General features: G+C 37.3%; 1 protein-coding gene across 2 annotated transcripts in view; it reads right to left on the reverse strand.

The window, feature by feature from the left end:
* Positions 1-19,300, reverse strand: part of AK5 (adenylate kinase 5) — a 286,756-nt gene that overhangs the window by 256,344 nt on the left and 11,112 nt on the right. Inside the window, exons 3-5 of one of the 2 annotated variants that reach the window (XM_056123767.1) lie at positions 18,466-18,561; positions 11,866-12,035; positions 11,638-11,751 (exon numbers count right to left, since the gene is read on the reverse strand). In XM_056123767.1, coding sequence (XP_055979742.1) covers positions 11,638-11,751; positions 11,866-12,035; positions 18,466-18,561 — 380 coding nt within the window. Of the gene's footprint in view, positions 1-11,637; positions 11,752-11,865; positions 12,036-18,465; positions 18,634-19,300 lie in introns of both variants that reach the window. The other variant, XM_056123766.1, reaches the window with a different exon arrangement.

Consider the following 19,300-nt stretch of genomic DNA (forward strand, 5'->3'; position numbering starts at 1 on the left):
TCTAACACATTGGAAACAGGTCAAACTAGAAGTAATTATTGTTTTAAGTGATGAAGTTTTGAGTGGTTTCCTATGCAGCAATAGTACATAATCTAAAAGGCAAAGCCAAAGGTGACTTTTATGGGTTTTTGTTTGTTTGGGGTCATAACCAGCAGCAATCAGGGCTTACTTTGAACTTTGTGCTCAGGGAGCACTTCTGGAGGGGCTCGAGAAAACGTATGTGGTGGGGGAATGAAAACTGAGTTGGCCACGTGCAAAGTAAACCCCCTTGTACTACCTACTGTAATACAGCTCCCAAAGATGACTTTTATCTTTATATGAAATTTGGGTATTTTCATTTCATTTTACATATAGTAATTATCAGACTCTACTTTTTTAGCAATATCACAGCACATTACAATAAAAATAAATGAATAATCATCTATATTTTAAATCTTAAAGCCAAATTACTAGTCATAAGCTAGCTTCTAAGTCAGTAGTTTCATGGGAAAAAACCAACATTTTCTTTAATATTTTGCATGAATGTGTGAATGCTTTAAAAATGTATAATTAAAATTAAATCAATCCCCCTTAGGAGCAAATCAAATTTTCCCCCTTAGGAATAGCAAATCAAATTATGAGTCTGTCAAATCAATTCACAACACAAGTAGGATGACAACCCTTTGAGAATTGATTTCTTTCATTTCGAAGCTTTAAAAAAAAGTTCATACAGTTGATAAATGTTTTTCAAATATCCAATTTTACTCTGAATTTTTATATTTTTAGATTTATTTTAAATGGTAAAGGTTAGACTCTGTTATAATTCCTAGAAAAAACCACAACTAGAAAAGAGAAAAACCAGATAGTCACTTAGGTCAGCTCTGGGAAATCTTACTCTCTTCCATCACACTACACATGATACATGGAACTCACAAAGGCTGTGCATGCTCAGGGGCCACAACCTCAAGAAGCAGAATTCCTGGGCTCATTTACCTCTTAAGAAGTCAGTGGAACGGAAATGAATAAGAATGGTACTATGATTATGATCATGTTGAACCCATTCCCGTATTTAAAATAAATATTTCCAAGCATTGATGAGAACCAAGGGTGTCTCCTGCACATTACCCATTACCACCCGAGCCAGCAAGCTTAGTGCCTGCTTTTCATTTAACAAGAACATCACACCTCAAATCTCTGAGAAATACACATCAGGAAACAAAACCATGGTGAGCTTCTACTTTTTTTTTTTTTTGCTTTTTGGGTCACACCTGGCGATGCTCAGGGGTTACTCCTGGCTCATGCACTCAGGAATTGCTCCTGGCGGTGCTCAGGGGACCATTTGGGGTGCTGTGAATTGAACCTGTGTTGGCCATGTTGGCTGCATGCAAGGCAAACACCCTACCTGCTGTGCTATCGCTCCAGCCCCGGTGAGCTTCTACTTTGAGCAAGACTTTAAATTTGTGTTAAAGAAGCCATTATCCCTGCTATTTCCTCAGCTTCTTCATGTCAGGAATCAGTCCTATTTAGTTCCATAGTTTATGATTTCTTAAGTAGCCCTAGGATTATGGCTCAAGATGATTGATTGGATGCAACAAGACACATTAGATCTTATGTGTCATTTTTTAAAATTTGGCCAGGAGAAATTAAACTTTACATGTTATTAATATAGAGTGACAAAGTGACCCCAATATGCCAGGTGGTCATATATCACCGATATAGGGTCTAGATATGTACGTATGTTTTGTGGCAAAACAGCAATTAAAATTGGCTACAGTAATGACCAAAGGAGGACATAAGGCACAGCAGGCATGAACTCCAATGCCAAAGCCACCTGAGATGCTTGCTGGGATGGGAGTGTGGACAATACCATGAACCCCAAAGCACCACACTGCCCAACAGCTATGGCACCATGGAGATACAGGGAAGACTGAGAGCTGCAAAATCTCCAAATTTTCCCTCAAAATTTTGGAATTTTTTAATGTGAAATTCCTTGTTTTCTGAATTAAGTACACATAATTTATTTTCTTGACTTTTGGAGCCATACCTGATGATACGTGGGGCTTACTCTTAGCAAGGGAGTATTTGGGGTGCTGGGGATCAAACCTGGGTTGGCTGTATGCAAAGCAAATACCTTACCTGCGGTACTATCACTCTGGCTTCTCTGTACACATTAAAAAAAAATATAAAGCCACATTCAGACTGACAGCTGCCAATGTATGATGTTAAGATTAGGAAGCTCATGATCTAGATTAGCATATTTGTAACTCCTCTAAACTCAGACTAGCTTTGGCTTTCCTTCCTGATTGCCTTGAGGTAAGTTATTTGTTGGAGTTTTAGGATCATACCTAAAGTGGAGTAACAATGACTACTGTTGGAGGGGCTGGAGAGATAGCACAGAGGGTAGGGCATTTGCCTTGCACGCAGCCAACCCGGGTTCAATTCCCAGCATCCCATATGGTCCCCTGAGCACCGCCAGGAGTAACTCCTGAGTGCAGAGCCAGGAGTAATCCCTGTGCATCGCCAGGTTTCACCCAAAAAGCAAAAAAAAAAAAAAAACCGAACAAAAGCAATGGTTACTGTTGGAGAGTTAAGTGAGAACACAATGAAGATAAGTTATAAGAAATACACATTTAGGGGGCTAGAGAAATAGTACAGCTGCTAAGGAAATTTCATGTGGTTGACCCAGCCCAGCATCTCATAGTGTCCCCAGAGCACCACCAGGAGTAATTCCTGAGCACCTCTGGGGGTAGCACATATACACACACAAACAAAAAGATATGCATATTTAGATATAAATTTCTAGAAACAATCTTCTTTGCTGTTGCTGAACAGTTTAAAATATAATAACTATGAAGATCATGTTAATTCAATACCAAAGTAAAAGAATGGCTCTTTGGGATAGTTGAACTACAAAACATTTTTAAAAAATTAAGTATACATTTGAAAGAAAACATATTGCCAATGTTATCAAGGAGGTTCTGCACAGACTCCCAAATAAGACAGGGGCATCAAATAACCGCCCACATTAAAATCACAGGGAAGGGAATACAGAAGGCTCTCTGGGAGGAGAAAGGAGGGGGAAAGCAGGTATCTCTGAGGATCATTCCCAAGGATGGAAAAATAGGAGGAATACTGGGTGGAATAAAAAAATATATAAAAATAATAGAGGGAGTTTTGTGTTGTTTATATAAAAGAAGATGTGTATTGAGAATGAATCACCGCTAATCAATAACTTTCCAAAGCCTCTGCCCACACTGTAAATGTCCAGGACTCTGGCTGAAATATCACTGGAGTACTTCCAGCCATTTCTGGAAGAAGAAAAATTTCTTCCAACTGAGGCTTTACCTAAAATTACCAAACATAAAATAAGGTCAAAGTATTCTGGCCAGCCTTAAACTTCCAACTGGCTTCTAAGGCCTCCATTAATCATGCTGAAAAACAGAAGTTCCTTCACTTAGAAGGAAACTAAGCCCCCTTTCACCTTTCAAGTCTGATGCAAAGAAAGGAAGAGTTGGCAAGAACCTTTCCATTGTATAAATCTAATGAGTTCCTGTCCAAAAGTAAGAATCACTTCCCTTCATTGAGTGTTTATTGTAATCAGGTACTGTGCTAATAATGACAACAGATACTTTATCTCATAAAATCTTCATAATGATTCTGTGAGTTATTTTCCATCCCTGTTCTTCAAAAGAAAACACCATGCTTAAGAGGGTATAAATTAGCCAAAATAACTTTAAAAATAAAATTCAAAATCCCATCTAGCTTACTTACAGCTATACTCAATTCTGCTGATTTTTATGAAGACCCAAGGAACTAAACTCAGAATCCCCTTTTAAGCAGTCACTGAAATTCTTTCCTGGGTATCTGGACACTAATATTTATTTTCCACTTCCAATCAACAAACATTTTATAGACTCCAATGTGGAGAAGGAATATGCCCCAGGTTAACATGGTAAGTGTGGGATCACAGTAGCAATAATGATGAGAAAGAAAGAATGAAAAGAAGTTTACAACATGAACCAGATGATTCTTCCCTAAGGAGAAGAGCAGAGCAGTCTGGGATAGAGACAGATAAGTGTCAAACAAGAAGTCTATACGGCCACCTGAATGCTAAGAATTGATAAGAAAAATAAATATCTCATTCACAGTAACGGCAAAAGTGGAAACAGACAACAAAAAATACTGAATGTGTGAATTTTCTATGAAAAACTATAAATGCAGTAAAAACATGAATAAAGTCCAAATACATGGAGTAATATGTCAATGTTTATAAAAACATTAATTCTATAAAAATATTTGATTGAAAAAGTATAAATGGAAGAAAATATTATCAAGATAGATAGTAAAGAAAGGATTAGTATCTAGAATGTCCTGATCAATTAAAAAGAAATAAACAAACCTCTGGGATCAAGCGGGAGTTCAGTTTGCCTTGCATGTTGCTCATTCGGGTTTGATCTTTGCACCATATATGGTTGCCCAAACCCTGCCAAAAGTGATCCCTGAGTGCAGAGTCAGGAGTAAGCCCTCTGCACAGCTGGCTATGGTCCCGAAAAAAAAAAAATCAATAACAACAACAACAAAAACATTTCCAATCCTTCAATAGCCTAATGTCAAAAATCAAAAGTTTTAAAACTAGATATGGGGCCAATGTGGGTATACAGGGAAGAAGGAATCATAAATTTGTGATAACCATTTTAACATCATATTTTAAAATCTAAGATAAAGATTTAAAACTCAACTCATAGATACAAACACATACAATTTCTCTTACCATAGAAAATCCATTTCTGGGTATAATTTTAAGAGATCATTTCAGCACAGCAAGGGGCAATGTGGGCAAAAATGTTGGTCACAAAATGATTGGTAAGAGCAGAAATTTTAAAGCAATCAAAATTCCCACTAATATAAAGATATATTTTAAAATTGCAAAACGAATAAGAAAGGGATCTAGGTCTATTTTTATCACTAATGACAAAGTGAAAAACAGAATATAGAGCAAGAAAAGTGAGAGATTAATGATATAAATAGCATCAAGGACAAAGAAGGAGCAAGTCATTGGGGGAAACTACAAAGTAGTCTGGCATGTAGAATGCAAATGTAGACAAAAAATAGAAAATAATCTGGGGTCAAAGAGTTAAGTATATTGTTCATTATAGCCATTAAAAATAGATTCTGATAGGTATCCTTTCCATTTTCAATAATAATATCTTATTATTATTATTATAAAAGCATAGATTCAGACTGCTTTCAGCCTTAATAGTTTAGATAATAAACCCTAATTATACAAATATAACATATTTTTCTGTTCCTGTACAATCAAATTATAAAAATCTACAATTCTAAAAAACACTTGTTTAGATTCTCACTATGAACTATGGGTTATGTATAATATGGCTATTATACTTAGACTTCCCACCCTGGACCATGTTGATCTCTTTCCCCTCAAAAGTTTGTTATCTCTTTTCAACCATCAAGTCAAATGTGAATGGAGAAAATGTCAGTTAGAAAGCAACAACTGTACAAAAATGTAAAAAAGGAGCGTAAGAGATATCCTCTGGCAAAAAGAATCTCATCTCTCCCTATGTTATGGCAGATTGAAGAATTCAACTATGAGACTGGGAAGTCAAGCTGAAAGAACAGAGTGCAAAGCATTAGATCATTGTGGTAAAAACTGCTGGGTCTTTCTCAATTTTGTTTTCCCGTCTTCACTAAGAATAATTCAGTCTCTCAGAGAGAAAGAGAAAGAAAGATAGAGAGGAAGGAAGGAAGGAAGGAAGGAAGGAAGGAAGGAAGGAAGGAAGGAAGGAAGGAAGAAAGAAAGAAAGAAAGAAAGAGAGAGAGAAAGAAAGAAAAGTGCTTGTCAGAGAGGCAGGCTGGTGGAAACTGAGGTCCTTGGTGGTGGGAAATGTACACTGGAGACTCTTGAGAATCACTGAGACTCTTTCAGGGAGGACCAGGTCAAAACTATCTCCATAGTAGCACTAAAATATTATATGTCCTTTTTTCTTTTTCCTCTCATAATCTATAATAGTGTCTTGTGTTTTATAAAGTATGAAGCAGTTATAATGCAAATTAGAATTTGAATAGAATGGACATTAATTAGAATCTGACTATTTTCTATTAACTCAAAAGCTAAACTGTTTATGAAAATGTAAAGCAATGTCTCTCATTACTACTGTTTAGTTTTGGAAAAAATGGTTACATATCATTCATGTTAATATATATATATTATTTTAAGTCAATACTTTATTAAATTTATTTTAATTTCTCTGGTTCAGTCATAAATTCAATAAATACTCAATATATATTTAATATTAAATATAAACTCAATAAATATTCAAAAGAGCATGTGAACAAAATAGAAGCGAACACCTCTTAAGGCATTTAACAATTTTTGGAAGTGTTATTTTTAGTCTTATTACCAATTTTTGGTCTTATTGCCAAAATATTTGAAAGCCATTGCACAAGAGGTTGGCAGTACAGTGACTTAACATAACCTGTATTTCTGAATGAATGTGAGAGGTCAGCCCTCATTCATGAAGACACTGCTGTATATAAAGGAAATACTCCCAGGTTGTACACTGTATGACTCCGTTTTACCATTCAAGAATCTTGAATGTACTCAAAATAATAGATAATAATTACATAAGGGGGATGCTAATAATATAAAAAATTAAAGTATGTAGTATTAGTTTGTTTGAACAGAAAAGCAGAGTCATTTCAGAATGAAGCATTGGTGCCCTTTTTATTAAACCACTGCAAAATATTTGAAGCGGCTCTTATTTGTGGTAATTTAGAAGGCAGACCATTTTCCTATGAAGTCCAGAGTTAGGGAACAGCTAGAAGGACCTAGGACATTAATATATATTGACTATACTTCATTACATTCAAAAACCTTTAAGAAACATTAAATGAACAGTTGGCCAATTTGCAAACAATAAAGAAAGTAATTATAATAAAAAATAAATCCAGTAATTTAATTTCTGTTTACAAGGCTGACAGAGTCAACTGCTTCCATACCCCCAAAGAGTCAGAGATACGGAACTCCACGAACAACAACACTTTCCAAAGCAAAGAACCTAGGTAGGTTAGTTCTCTCATGCTCTTGATTTGCTAGAATTGAGTTAGGCAACGGGCTGTCCAGCAGCAGTATATTTCTAGCATTTTGTAGAATTACTATGTGACTAAATATTCAATAGAGCGTGTGAACAAAGTTATAGATGCCGCTTTCAGATCCATGACTTCAGCTTTGCACTTTTTGCCCTTTCTGACATGCCAACCGGCACTCTAATGCAATACAGCCCTGCTTCCACCACAAAGCTGGTGACTATGTTCTAGAGGATAATAGAACAGCAGCTTAGAGGGAACCACGGTCTTTAGATGAAAAAGAAAAATGCTGAGAGACTGAAGTGGTGTAGGGCACTTGTCTTGCACACATTTGCTCATTTGACCTGGATTCGATCCTTGACATCCCATATGGCCTCCTGAGTACTGCAAGAAATGACTACTGAGTATAGAACCAGAAGTAACCACTGAGCATTGCTGGTGTGGCCCCCCAAAAATTCTGACAAGATATTTGTGGCTGTTCACATTGAGACTGTTTGCTAAGAGAAAAACTATCACACTTCTTTGTACTAGAAGCTATATGGCATATGTTTCAGTGGTCATACCATCACTAGTATATGACTCACATCAGAAAGCTGGTTAAAAGAAACATGAAAAGCTGAGGTACAATAAACAGAGATGAAGTTTTGTCCCTGGTTCTTGGTCTAGAGCTTCTAGAATGCTTGGAATTTCCTGAGTACTGAGCATGTTTTTCTTTTCTCATAACAAGCACTTTTTGACTATATCTATGATGTAATAGTGTTGGGATAGGGGTCCCTGGATAGTATAAGGATTGGGGCTGGTTAACAGAAAAACAAAACAAGGAGTTAAAAGATCAGAACGTTTGGTCCCACAATCCTTATTTGAAAAGGCTATTAGAGAATGGATCACAAAAACTATACAATAGTAAAATTTGAGGGACTTTTATATTGCTGAACCAAGGGCTGAGGGGATGGTATTCTCAGAGAGGACATAGAGTCCTTGGGCCCCCCTCCCCCCAACCCATTGACCTAAGAATGACTTCCTGAATTTAAGAGAACAGGACCTGTAATTTATAATACTGTTCACAGAGTTTCATGCACACAACATTCCAGCACATTCTCCACCAGAGTGTCTGCTTTCTCTACCACTGCCTCATTGCTCCTAGATTTTTGTCCTCTGTAATAATCTAATGCCATCAGTGTTCTCTGGGTTTTTTAGTTGATCTAATGGATTATGAAGCCTGAGGATGGTATCATAAGAACCCCTGAATTTATAATAGTTGGCAGGCGACTCCTTCCACTTGCAACAGATAATTGCAAATGGGGCAGACTTGTGGACTAAGCCTTATCCTGGGGGGTCAGGGAGAACTTTAGATACTTCAGTTGAATTAAATTGTGCCCCCAAATTGGAGATTAACATGAAAAATCCATAAATTTTTGGAGTCCAAGATTTTTCACTAGAAAAAAAGAAACTGCAGGGGCTACAGAAACAGAGCACTTGCCTTGCACCTGACCAACTTGGGTTTGATTCTTGACACCACTGAGCACAGTGCCCAGCATATGCCCTTAGAACATCCCCCTGGAATTCAGCACAAAAAACAAAGGGAAAAAAAGGAGGAAAAGGTGCTTCACAGAATGGAATAAACAGGGCTGACCCTAACCCTTGGCTTCATCTAAGCACTTCAGCTTGACTTGTACAACATGAATTTCTGCAGCTCAGAAATTGTGGTGCCTACCTCAGGGACCACTGTCCCACTTACAGTGAATAAGAACATCCAGGCTGCTCCACCAACACCTGAGGAAGTCATCACATAGGACTCTTCCAGCCTCAGAGATGTGGTTGAGAATAACACATAAGCAGGAGGATCCATTCTACAGAGATACCTGTCCATCTTGGAGAATTGCAAACTCATTTCCCCAAGCCAGTGGTGTGATGCCCATGACCTGTGTCAGGGTCATTTAAGAAAGAGTGGGGACTGATTGCATACCCAGAGAGCATTGGGTATGTAATATTCTGGCCCTTCCTATCTACCTGACCCCCTTGAGGAAGAATTTCATAATTCTGACAACTTCTTAGGTCTGTGAGCCTGAAACAAGCCCAAGCCAAGGATAATATAGACAGCATTAGACAGAATGAGAAACTGAAGCTTTGAGTCAGACTAAACCTGGTTTCTCCCCCCCCCCCCCACCATGCCAACTTCCTCCCTATTGATTTATTGCAATTTACCTGTGGGACAGACCTTTTAATATTTGAAAATGAGACCATATGTTCATGCCTTATTTCTTTTTGGGTCACAACTGGCGATGTACAGGGGTTACTAAGGGTTCATGCACTCAGGAATTACTCCTGGTGATGCTTGTGGGATCCTATGGGATGCTGGGAATCAAACCGGGGTCAACCACATGCAAGGCAAACATCCTATCTGCTGTGCTATTGCTCCAGCCCCTGTTCATGTTTTAAAAGTGAACGAAAGTTTTAAGTCAAGGATACTCCCAAATTACTATGTAGAGGAGAGAGAAACAAGACAGCATGTTTGAAAAGCATCACAGAGAATGATGTGGCTCAGACTTCTTTTACCCATCAAGCAGATCTTGTTCCACATGCTGGGGACCGGATATAACGGGACAGACTTTCTGGCACTCAGGTTGGTAACAACAGCCAAGAACCAGGGGAAACACTAACATCACAGCCATTTGTGACAACAAGAATATGTTGTGGCATAGCAACAGTCCAATTTTCATTATTCTGCCTTTTTCTCTTTTCAAAGGCAGAAAAACTAGAATTGAGTAAGCACCAGAGGTTCTGGATTTAGAGTGGGAAGGAGAAATCTGAGGAGTTGTCAGAGAGGTTCCAGCATAATGGGTGTTCCCAGACAGCTCCTGGGAACATTCCAAAGACAAGCTTTATGAAGCCATCTTCTGGCCTTACGAGACCGAAGCCAGACTTTCCTCTATATAAGGTACATAAATTCAATAAATAACTTGTCTATATGTGGCAAAAAGTTTTAAAAATAATATTCATCGATTTTCTCAAGTGGACCCAATAACATCTCCATTGTGAGACTTCTTGTTACTGTGTTCGGCATATTGAATACTCTTGGTAGCTTGCCAGGCTCTCCAAGAGGGGTGGAGGAATCGAACCCAGCTCGGCTGGGCTAGCTGCACACAAGGCAAATGCCCTACTGCTGTGCTATCTGTAGAAATACGGGCAATAGAAAGCAGGTAATTCACATAAAAAAGAAATACAAATTTTCACTTAGTATGTGAAACTACATTTACCCTTAGCAATAAGTCAAGATGTGTACATTTGAGGGGCCAGGGAGACAGCTCATAGAATGCATGAGTGGCATACACTGGGCCTCATGTTTGATCCCTGGCACTGCATGGCCTCCACAAACACCATCAGCTGTGGCTCTGGTGTCTCCAGTACTGCCAGGCCAGAGCACTGAGCCCTCAGTCCAGACTAGGGTGTGGCCCCAGGTTCCAAAGTAATGCTTGGGAGGTGCCCAACAACAACAAAAAAGAGTTTAAATTCAACAACTAAAATGTTGTTTAATACTTATCAGATTGGCAAAGGAATTATATTTACCTGGAAAGATTCTGGAGAAATATACACTCTCATTCAACAGTGATGGGATAACAACTATAGAAAATCTTTTAAGAGGATAGTTTAGAAATAGCTACAAACATTTAAAATGCATTTGCACATGAATATGTGTTCCAATTGTGCTTGGATATGATGTGCATGAAAGCATGTGATATCACTGAAAAGTCAGGAAGTTTATAGAACAACAACATTCTCAAGAACAAAAGGAGGAGAATGGAAGGAGAATAACATTTTTTGCAAAACGAGGGTATTAATGGAGTTTCACTTTTTTATAAGGACCTAAATTTGTGTGATCATATATAATTCTGTCACTAAATGTTTTAAATAGTACATTTTTTAATTTAAAAAAAATTTAAATATATGTGTGTGTGTGTTTCAGTATTTCACAGTAGCCCATGAAAAGGGCTTCTATAACCAGTGATTTGTAAGTACAGGATATTTTACATCCCAGAGAAGTAATGCATTAGGTTTGCTTTTAGCAATTCAAGATTAAAAATAAAATCTTAGGGGAAGAATTTTGAAATCAAAAAAAGAGGGAGTGAATTTGAAATAAAATTAATGAATTCCATAATTAGTTTTACCTTTTATTTTTTTTTTTGACAGAGACTGTTTTCAGTTTTTAAGTAAGCGTGCCAAGGAAATGACCTCCTCTCAACCCATACTAATGTACTTGTCCATTTTCAAACAGCTTTTATTCAGAATAACAGCAAGTCTTCCAAGAAATTAATTTTTTTAATTCCAGATTTTTAGGCAAAAAATACATCACTTAAAAGGTAAGAAGAGGAGCTGGGGATATGACTCAAGTGGCAGAGCATTTGCTCTGCCACTTACTCAGCATGGAAAGATCCCAACAGGCTCCTCCTCCCCACCTCAACAACCCACTCCCACCACCAAGTGTGGCCTAGTATCCCCTGAATTCCACCAGATTAGCCCATTTGAATGGAAAATATAAGGAGACATTCTTACTTGGTCCTCAAAAGATAGAGCCTGGGCAACATCTCTTGGAAATCCATCAATGACAATGCCCTCTTCATCAGGTATTTGCATCAATTTCTGTTTTATCTCTGTAATTGTTGTTTCCTTTCATAAAGAAAAAGTAAAAGAAAACAACCATGAAATTTAGCACTCTGTTTCTGGTGAGTATAACTGATATAAAAGTCTTTGCTGAACAAAAAGCACATTACATAGAAGTACCTGGGGGGCCAATTCTCCAGTTGTAATTATTTTAGCAATAAGACTCCATTTCCTATTGCTGCTGGTATTGTGGATCTTCTTTCTTAGTAATTCTCCCACGGAAATGTATTGGAATCCATAACGTTCTGCAATTTTCAAACTCTGAGTACCCTTTCCACTTCCTGGTCCGCCTATCATTTAAAAAACACAAAACTGTGACCTTCTGCTATAACAAGAAACTCCCTTTTAGACAACTGTTTTAACCTTGAGATGCAGTCTAACTCCTAGTAGCAGGGAGTAATGGTTCCACTTGGGGCATGCTTGATAGCAGTAAATGCAGAGCAAATGTAGATGTAGCCAAGATAAGGACATTTTCATAAACAGCTATATTAGATGAAAGTAATGTTTTGTCTCCCTACTTATTTTAGGAAATATCTATGTACTAACATCTTTAAAAGGGGCTGGAAAAATAGTACTGCTGGTAGGGCACTTGCCTTGCACCTGTAAGCCAAGGTCAATCCCTGGCACCACATATGGTACACGCACACACACACACACACAGACACACACACACACCACACCACACCACGCCACACCGGGAATAGCCAGAAGTGATCCATGAGTACAGAGCCAGGAATAAGACCCAAGCACTGCTGGGTGTGGCACCCAAACAAAAATGAAGCTTTTACTTTTTACCACTGAATGAAGTTTTTACTTTTTTACCATTGAATGAAGTTTTTACTTTTCTCTATAAACACTAAGCAATGTTTCCTTTTTAATCAAAGAGATATTTTTGGGATACGAAAGACAACGATCAAAATAGCTATAGTATAATTCCAATGAAGAGTTATTATTGTAGTATAATAGCCAGTGAAGAGTATTATTGTAGTATAATAGTCAGTGAAGAGTTAATGTGCAATATAATGAAATGAGTCATTATTTTAAAATCAAGGCACACCAATATTGATAGAACTTCTTGAAATCACTCTTTAAACTGTATCTACACTGGTTCTGGGAAACGTACACTGGTTGAGGGATGGGTGTTGGAACACTGTATGACTGAAACCTAATCAAAAATAGTTTTAAAAGAGTTGATCTCACAGTGATAACAATAATAAAATCTTTACAAAATAAAAGAATAAATAAACTACATCTGTTCATGCACATCTCTGCCTATCTTTTTTTTTTCTTTTTCACTTCAAAAGTGTCCCCTGGAGGCCATCAGTAGCAGCAGGCCCAAGCAATGAACTTCAAGTCAGACTTGCATGAGTGGGTCAAGTATCACATAGAGTGACCACATCTACCCTCTGAGTACTGCTGGGGAAGTCCCCATAAAAATTCAAAAGAAGTTAAATGCATAAAATGTGCAGAGTGAATGGAATAGTTCTTAAGCGAGAACAACTTCATGGAATTCATGAAAAACGAGTTTGTGATCATTTAGCACAAAACAATCAACATTTTCTAGCATAATTCAGTAGTAATCAGTAATTATTATTTATTTTTAATTGTATAAGTAATAAAAATAACTCTAAAATATATGCTTGGGGTTTTATTTCCAAGTTTGTGTTACTATTTTAGTTAATTTCTATTTCTAAACAACCTAGATGAATTGAAGTCTATTATCAGAACAAACTTGAAGCATCAGTCAGTCTATAATTACTTGTTGGCAATCATGAAAATAAAATATTTGCAAATATTTAAGTATGGGGCTGGAGCGATAGCACAGCGGGTAGGGCATTCGCCTTACACGCGGCCAACATGGCCGACCCGAGTTCGATTCCTCCGCCCCTCTCGGAGAGCCCGGCAAGCTACCGAGAGTATTCATATGCCAGACACAGTTACAACAAAGTCTCCAATGGAGACGTTACTGGGCCAGCTCGAGCAAATCGATGATCAACGGGAGGGCCTAATTTAAGTATGGATTATGGAATACAGGCACGATAATTTAAAAAGTTAATTTTAAAAAGTAGTGAACTATTTTGGTAGTGGTAGTTAAAACAGTTACAATTTATCAAACAATATTAAAAAATTCAACACAAAAGCTAATTGATGTTCCCCCTAGAAAATTAATTAAATCAATTTTTTTGGTAGGAGTACTGCTATTTACTCAGCCACTGATTAGCTGATTGAATTGGGCATGAACTCCACGTAAATCAATTTTTTGAGGAGTTGAAATCTTTTTTTTTTTTTTTTGATTTTTGGGCTACACCTGGCGATGCTCAGGGGTTACTCCTGACTTATGCACTCAGGAATTACTTCTGGAAATACTCAGAGGACCTTATGGGATGCTGGGAATCAAACCCGGGTCGACCACATGCAAGGCAAACACCCTACCCACTGAGTTATTGCTTCAGCCCTGAAATCATTTTTATATAGCTATCTAGCATATTAATTTTTCTGTTTATTCATTTTTGGTTTGGGGTCATACTCTGCAATGCTCAGATATTACTCCTGGCTCTGCACTCAGGAATTATTTCTGGCAGTACTCTGGGGAACATAAAGGATGCTGGGAGTCAAACCTGGGTTAGCTGCATGCAGAACAAGCACCCGATCCACTGTACTATAACTCAAGTCCATAATTTTATTTATCTTGTTGCAAATAAGTTATTTAAAAGTCTTGCATTGTTTTATTTCTGCAAGAAGAGTTCTGAGATAAACTTAATTGGCCAAGGGTCATTTCCACTAAAATATTTTATGTGTAAATTTTTAAAGATATTGTCCTAATCCCAGATAATGCATCTGATAATATCTGCCTTTTACTTTTTCATTGCCTAATAAAACAAAATTGGAATTTGTTAACAATCTCAATTCACTGTTGTCTGAGAAATTCTGATTCCTGTTCTAAAAGATTTAACATTATAAACTAATGCTATACTAAGTCTCTTATTTTGGGAGACAGAAATAAATATTTGTCCTAAATAAATGATTGTTATTTTTATTAGCATATATGGCAAATCATAAATTAGATTGAAGGGAAGCAACCTGACCTACTCCATCAACAAATTTAAAATGATTTGGTCCCTAGAGAGTAAAGGTTGTCTTTTCAAAGTGAAAGTCACAAACCATCAAATAGTGATTACTTTAAATTCCACAAAATTAAAAAAAAATAACCAAACACAACTAAGAAAATTATAGAGTATTTAAGGAAAATAATTTTTTGCCAACTAGTAGAGGCATAGCAGAAAAAAGAAAAACTGCAAGAACATAAGTTGGAAGTCACAATGAGCTTAATTTTGGTTTTATTTTACTTATCTTTAGTATAACTATTAGAACTCATCTAACTCTCAGATTTTATTACATTAATATAGCATCTATCTAGGCTAAGAGTGTCAACTTAAAATATCCTGGAGCTGAAGAGATAGTATAGCGGGTATGGTGTTTGCCTACCACACTGATGACCTGGGTTTAATCTGAGTACAGAGCCAGGAGTAGTACCTGAGCATTGCCAGGTGTGGGCCCCCGTCAGATAAAATTATATATTTCCAGAAGAAAATTTTTGCTTATCTGAATGTAGTGTGGATATCTTTTCCATCTCCTTTCCAAGTTGTAAGAGTTGTAAGTAACAGAAATTCATAAGGATCAGAGACAATTTGATTCTACAAGTCATAAAATTATCTCAATTTTTGTAAATAACCTTATAACCTTAATGCTTGGGTTTCCCCCTTCTTTTCCATCCCAATCCTCTGAAGATCATTTACACTAATTGATCCTGCAACATTCTTGTAGTATATAAAATGTTAGAACACGTTGTAGGAATCTATAATAAGAATCACACCCCTGAGAAGCAAATTAATGTTACTGGGTAAAAGAACTATGAACTGAGAGAATTATTAACATTTACATCTTCTCCAAATGTCTTAATTTATTAAAACAGCTTAATCATTGCATGTAAAATTTACAATGCCCCAAATTCATACTTGTGCTGTTTCACACAGGGGCAATTTGGAATTGTACTTTTTTTTCCTTTTTGAGTCACACCTGGTGATTCACAGGGGTTACCCCTGGCTCTGCACTCAGGAATCACTTGTGGCGGTGCTTGGGGGACCATATACAATGCTGGGAATCGAACCCTCGTCGGCCGCGTGCAAGGCAAACACCCTACCCACTATGCTATTTCTCCAGCCCCTGGCATTGTACCAATTACATCAAATCACTATCCATCCTGCTAAAAATCACTAATATTTTATTTAACAGCAACAAGAAAAATAAACATCCAGGACTATTTCACCATAAAATGGGTGATGTATATTGTCTTTTGTTATACTCTAATTAACCACCAATCTTTTACTAGTAAGTAGAAGAAGAAAAAAAAGTTTGAAGAATATTTCACCATACACTGGTGAATTAATTTTCAATTACTCTTCAAGTAAAAATCTATCTTTTAGGGCTGAAGAGCTAACTCAAAGGGCTGGAACTTATGTTTTGCATTCAGAAAGTGTGGGTTCAAACCCTGGTACCATAGTCCCCAAGCACTGCAGGGAGCAAATCCTGTTCAACGAGGAGAAGTAATCAACCCTGAACATGTCAAGATGTGGTCCCACAAACAAATAAGAATGTTAATAATAATGATAACAATAATTATCTCTAGGTATAGCATTTTTTCCTCTAGGCAATGAATACAAAATTTTAAACCTGAAAAAAATTCCATTTGAAGAATAAATACATATTTATGGCATCATAGTGGCCACCAGATGCTATAAGAAAATTTTCACTTTTAGAAATCTCATCTCTGGGGTCCAGAAAAATAGTACAGTGCGTAGACACTTGCCTTGATGTGGCTGAGCTGGGTTTGATTCTCAGCATCCCTTATGGTGCCCTGAGCCCACCAAGAGTGATCCTGAGTGCAGAGACAGGAGTAACCACTGAGCAATGCTGAGTATAACCCAAACACAAACAAAAATAAATCTGATTTCTGTATTCTCTTCCTGTTAATTGTGATTTCAAATAATTTATGTCTAAACAAATTTGCAATTTAAGTTTCATTACATTTAGATATGCACAAATGTCATTCCTTCAAGTCTGGGGATCTTGCTAAAGAAACTGGAGAGATGGTGCAAGGGTTAAGGTACTTGCCCTGCATGCAGCTGACTCCATCCCCGGCAGGGCATGTGGTCCCTCTCTGCCAGAAGTGACCCCTGAGCACAGAGCCAAGACTAGTCTTTGAGCATTACCAGGTATGGCCCAAATTCCACCACATGCCCAAAAGCATTATTATTGCTCAGTGTATTATATTAGTTCACAGGTTTTCCTCCTTAGTTACCAAACTCCTTAGTTTGAATGCTGTATGCATTTTGCCTTCTGTTAATTTCCCGGTTTAGAATAGCTCTGAACATCTCTCAGTCATCTCAGTGATTCTGACTCAAACTGGAAAGGGACGCTAGAGCTATTGCACAGTGGGCAGGGCACTTGCCTTGCACACAGCTGACCCGCATTTGATCCCTGGGATTCCAAATGGTCCCCTGGGCCCTCCAGAAATGATCCCTGAATGCAGAATTAAGAGTCAGCCCTGAGCACCCCTAGATATGCCACCCCTCCAAAAAACAAACAAAACAAATAAACAAAAACAACCCAAAACTGGAAAGGGAAATCATGACTATAACTGGTGTGTGTAACAGGTGTTTTCATAAATTTTAATTTTTTTTACATGTACAAAATCAGAATTTGCAAGAGGCATCAGATAATCATTCTGCAAAAATACTAACATCTAAAAATACCTATTCATTGGGAATAGCATCAGACTGAGTTTTTTATGACCAACAAAAGACTCAAAGTGGCCATTTAAAAAGTAACTATCAATTGTCACAGTTAGGAGGCATGCCTTGCATGAGGCTGACCCATTTGATCACTGGTACCATATGGACTGCTGAGCATCATAGGTGCAGCCTTAAAGGCTTCTAAGAGTTACCAGGTGTAGCCCTGTAGGCACAGGACACCACTGAGGTGGCCCAGGTAATCCCGAGCACGTCAGTTTCTAAGCAACATCTCATTCTCCAGCCCTTGAATTGAACCTTTGGCCTGGTTGGTTGAGACTTTGGCCTGGTTGGTTGGGGTGCTCCTAGGACAACTGATCATTTGGAAGATCTCTCTGAAATTCAGCTATTATTAAGATTCTGATGAAACTCAGGCTATTTGCTACATTACTAGAGTCAATTAACTAATATGATTGCAATTTATATTTTGTTTGTAGGTGCTAGTCTGCCTTTTGGGACATTAATTTTTACAAGTTTTTCCTGAACATGCATTTCTTTTTCCTCTGTAAAAATGAATACAAATTCAATTTGTCGGTTAAAAGCAAAACCACGCATTATAACTCGTAATGAATTCAGTTATCCATGTGAAATTTTAGAGAAATTTATTGCCACTGGGCAATAAATCATAAAGAGGAGATTACTTTCACTACAGAGAATTTCTGTGACATTATAATGAGATTCTGTAAAACTGCAATAAGCATTAGATTATATAACAAAATCATACCATTGTTCACACTTACTAAAAATACTTTTTTGTCATCATTATCCAACTAAGTATTTACAATGTGATACAAAATTCACATAATTTTTTGAAAAGCAGGTATATACAAAATTAGTAACAAAATAAAAATTTTTATTTTTATCTTCATACCTATGACAAGAATAATTTTTGGTCGTGGTCTAGAAGGGTCAAAAACTTCGTACTCTTCAATTAACTCTGCAGTCTCAGAAAGGTCTGTGTCACTTTCTATGGAGAATTGATGAATTGGAGGGAGCCGATCATATCGCCGATAGGGAAAGTTTGTATTTTCAGGCATTACTGCAAAAAAGTAAGATAACTTTGAAACGGGACAAGACGCACAATAAATTTTTTTCTTTCACTTAACAAATGAGTAGAAAAAAGTTCAGAACTGGGGTTAGACATAAAGTACAGTGAGTAAGTGCTCACCTTACCCACGCAGCTAACCTGGGTTCAATTCCCAGTGTTCCACACAATCTCTAAGCCCACTAGGATTGATTCCTGAGTGCAGAGTCAGAAGTTAGCGCTAAGCACTGCCAGATGTGGCCCACACTTTTAAAGTGAAATAATAAAAAATAAAGTTTAGAACTTCTGTTTTCAGCTGGAAGATTCACCTTTCAGCCATCAGGACTTTTCTCAAAAGCTCAGAGTTAACAATTTGGGCTTGATCTGAGGACATCATAGCACCTAGCACTTCCCCATCTGAAAGGCCTGCGACTCACTCACTGTCCCATTAGAATGTTAAGTTCCCTAACAGCAAGTAATCTTTTTTTACATGAAACTGTATTCTTGAGATCTGCAACAATGGTTGGGACTGTCAAAGTGCAATAAACATCTGTTTAATTAGAAATGAGATTAATAACAATCAACAGACAGTTTCCACTGGAGAAAAAAAACAGAGGATAAGATGGTAGACAGAGTGGGCAACAATGGGAAAACCTGTAATCTATCCAAAATCCAGTAGGAA

The sequence above is a fragment of the Sorex fumeus genome, unplaced genomic scaffold (genome assembly GCF_029834395.1).
Source record: "Sorex fumeus unplaced genomic scaffold, SorFum_2.1 ptg000047l, whole genome shotgun sequence".
Classification (NCBI taxonomy): Eukaryota; Metazoa; Chordata; class Mammalia; order Eulipotyphla; family Soricidae; genus Sorex; species Sorex fumeus.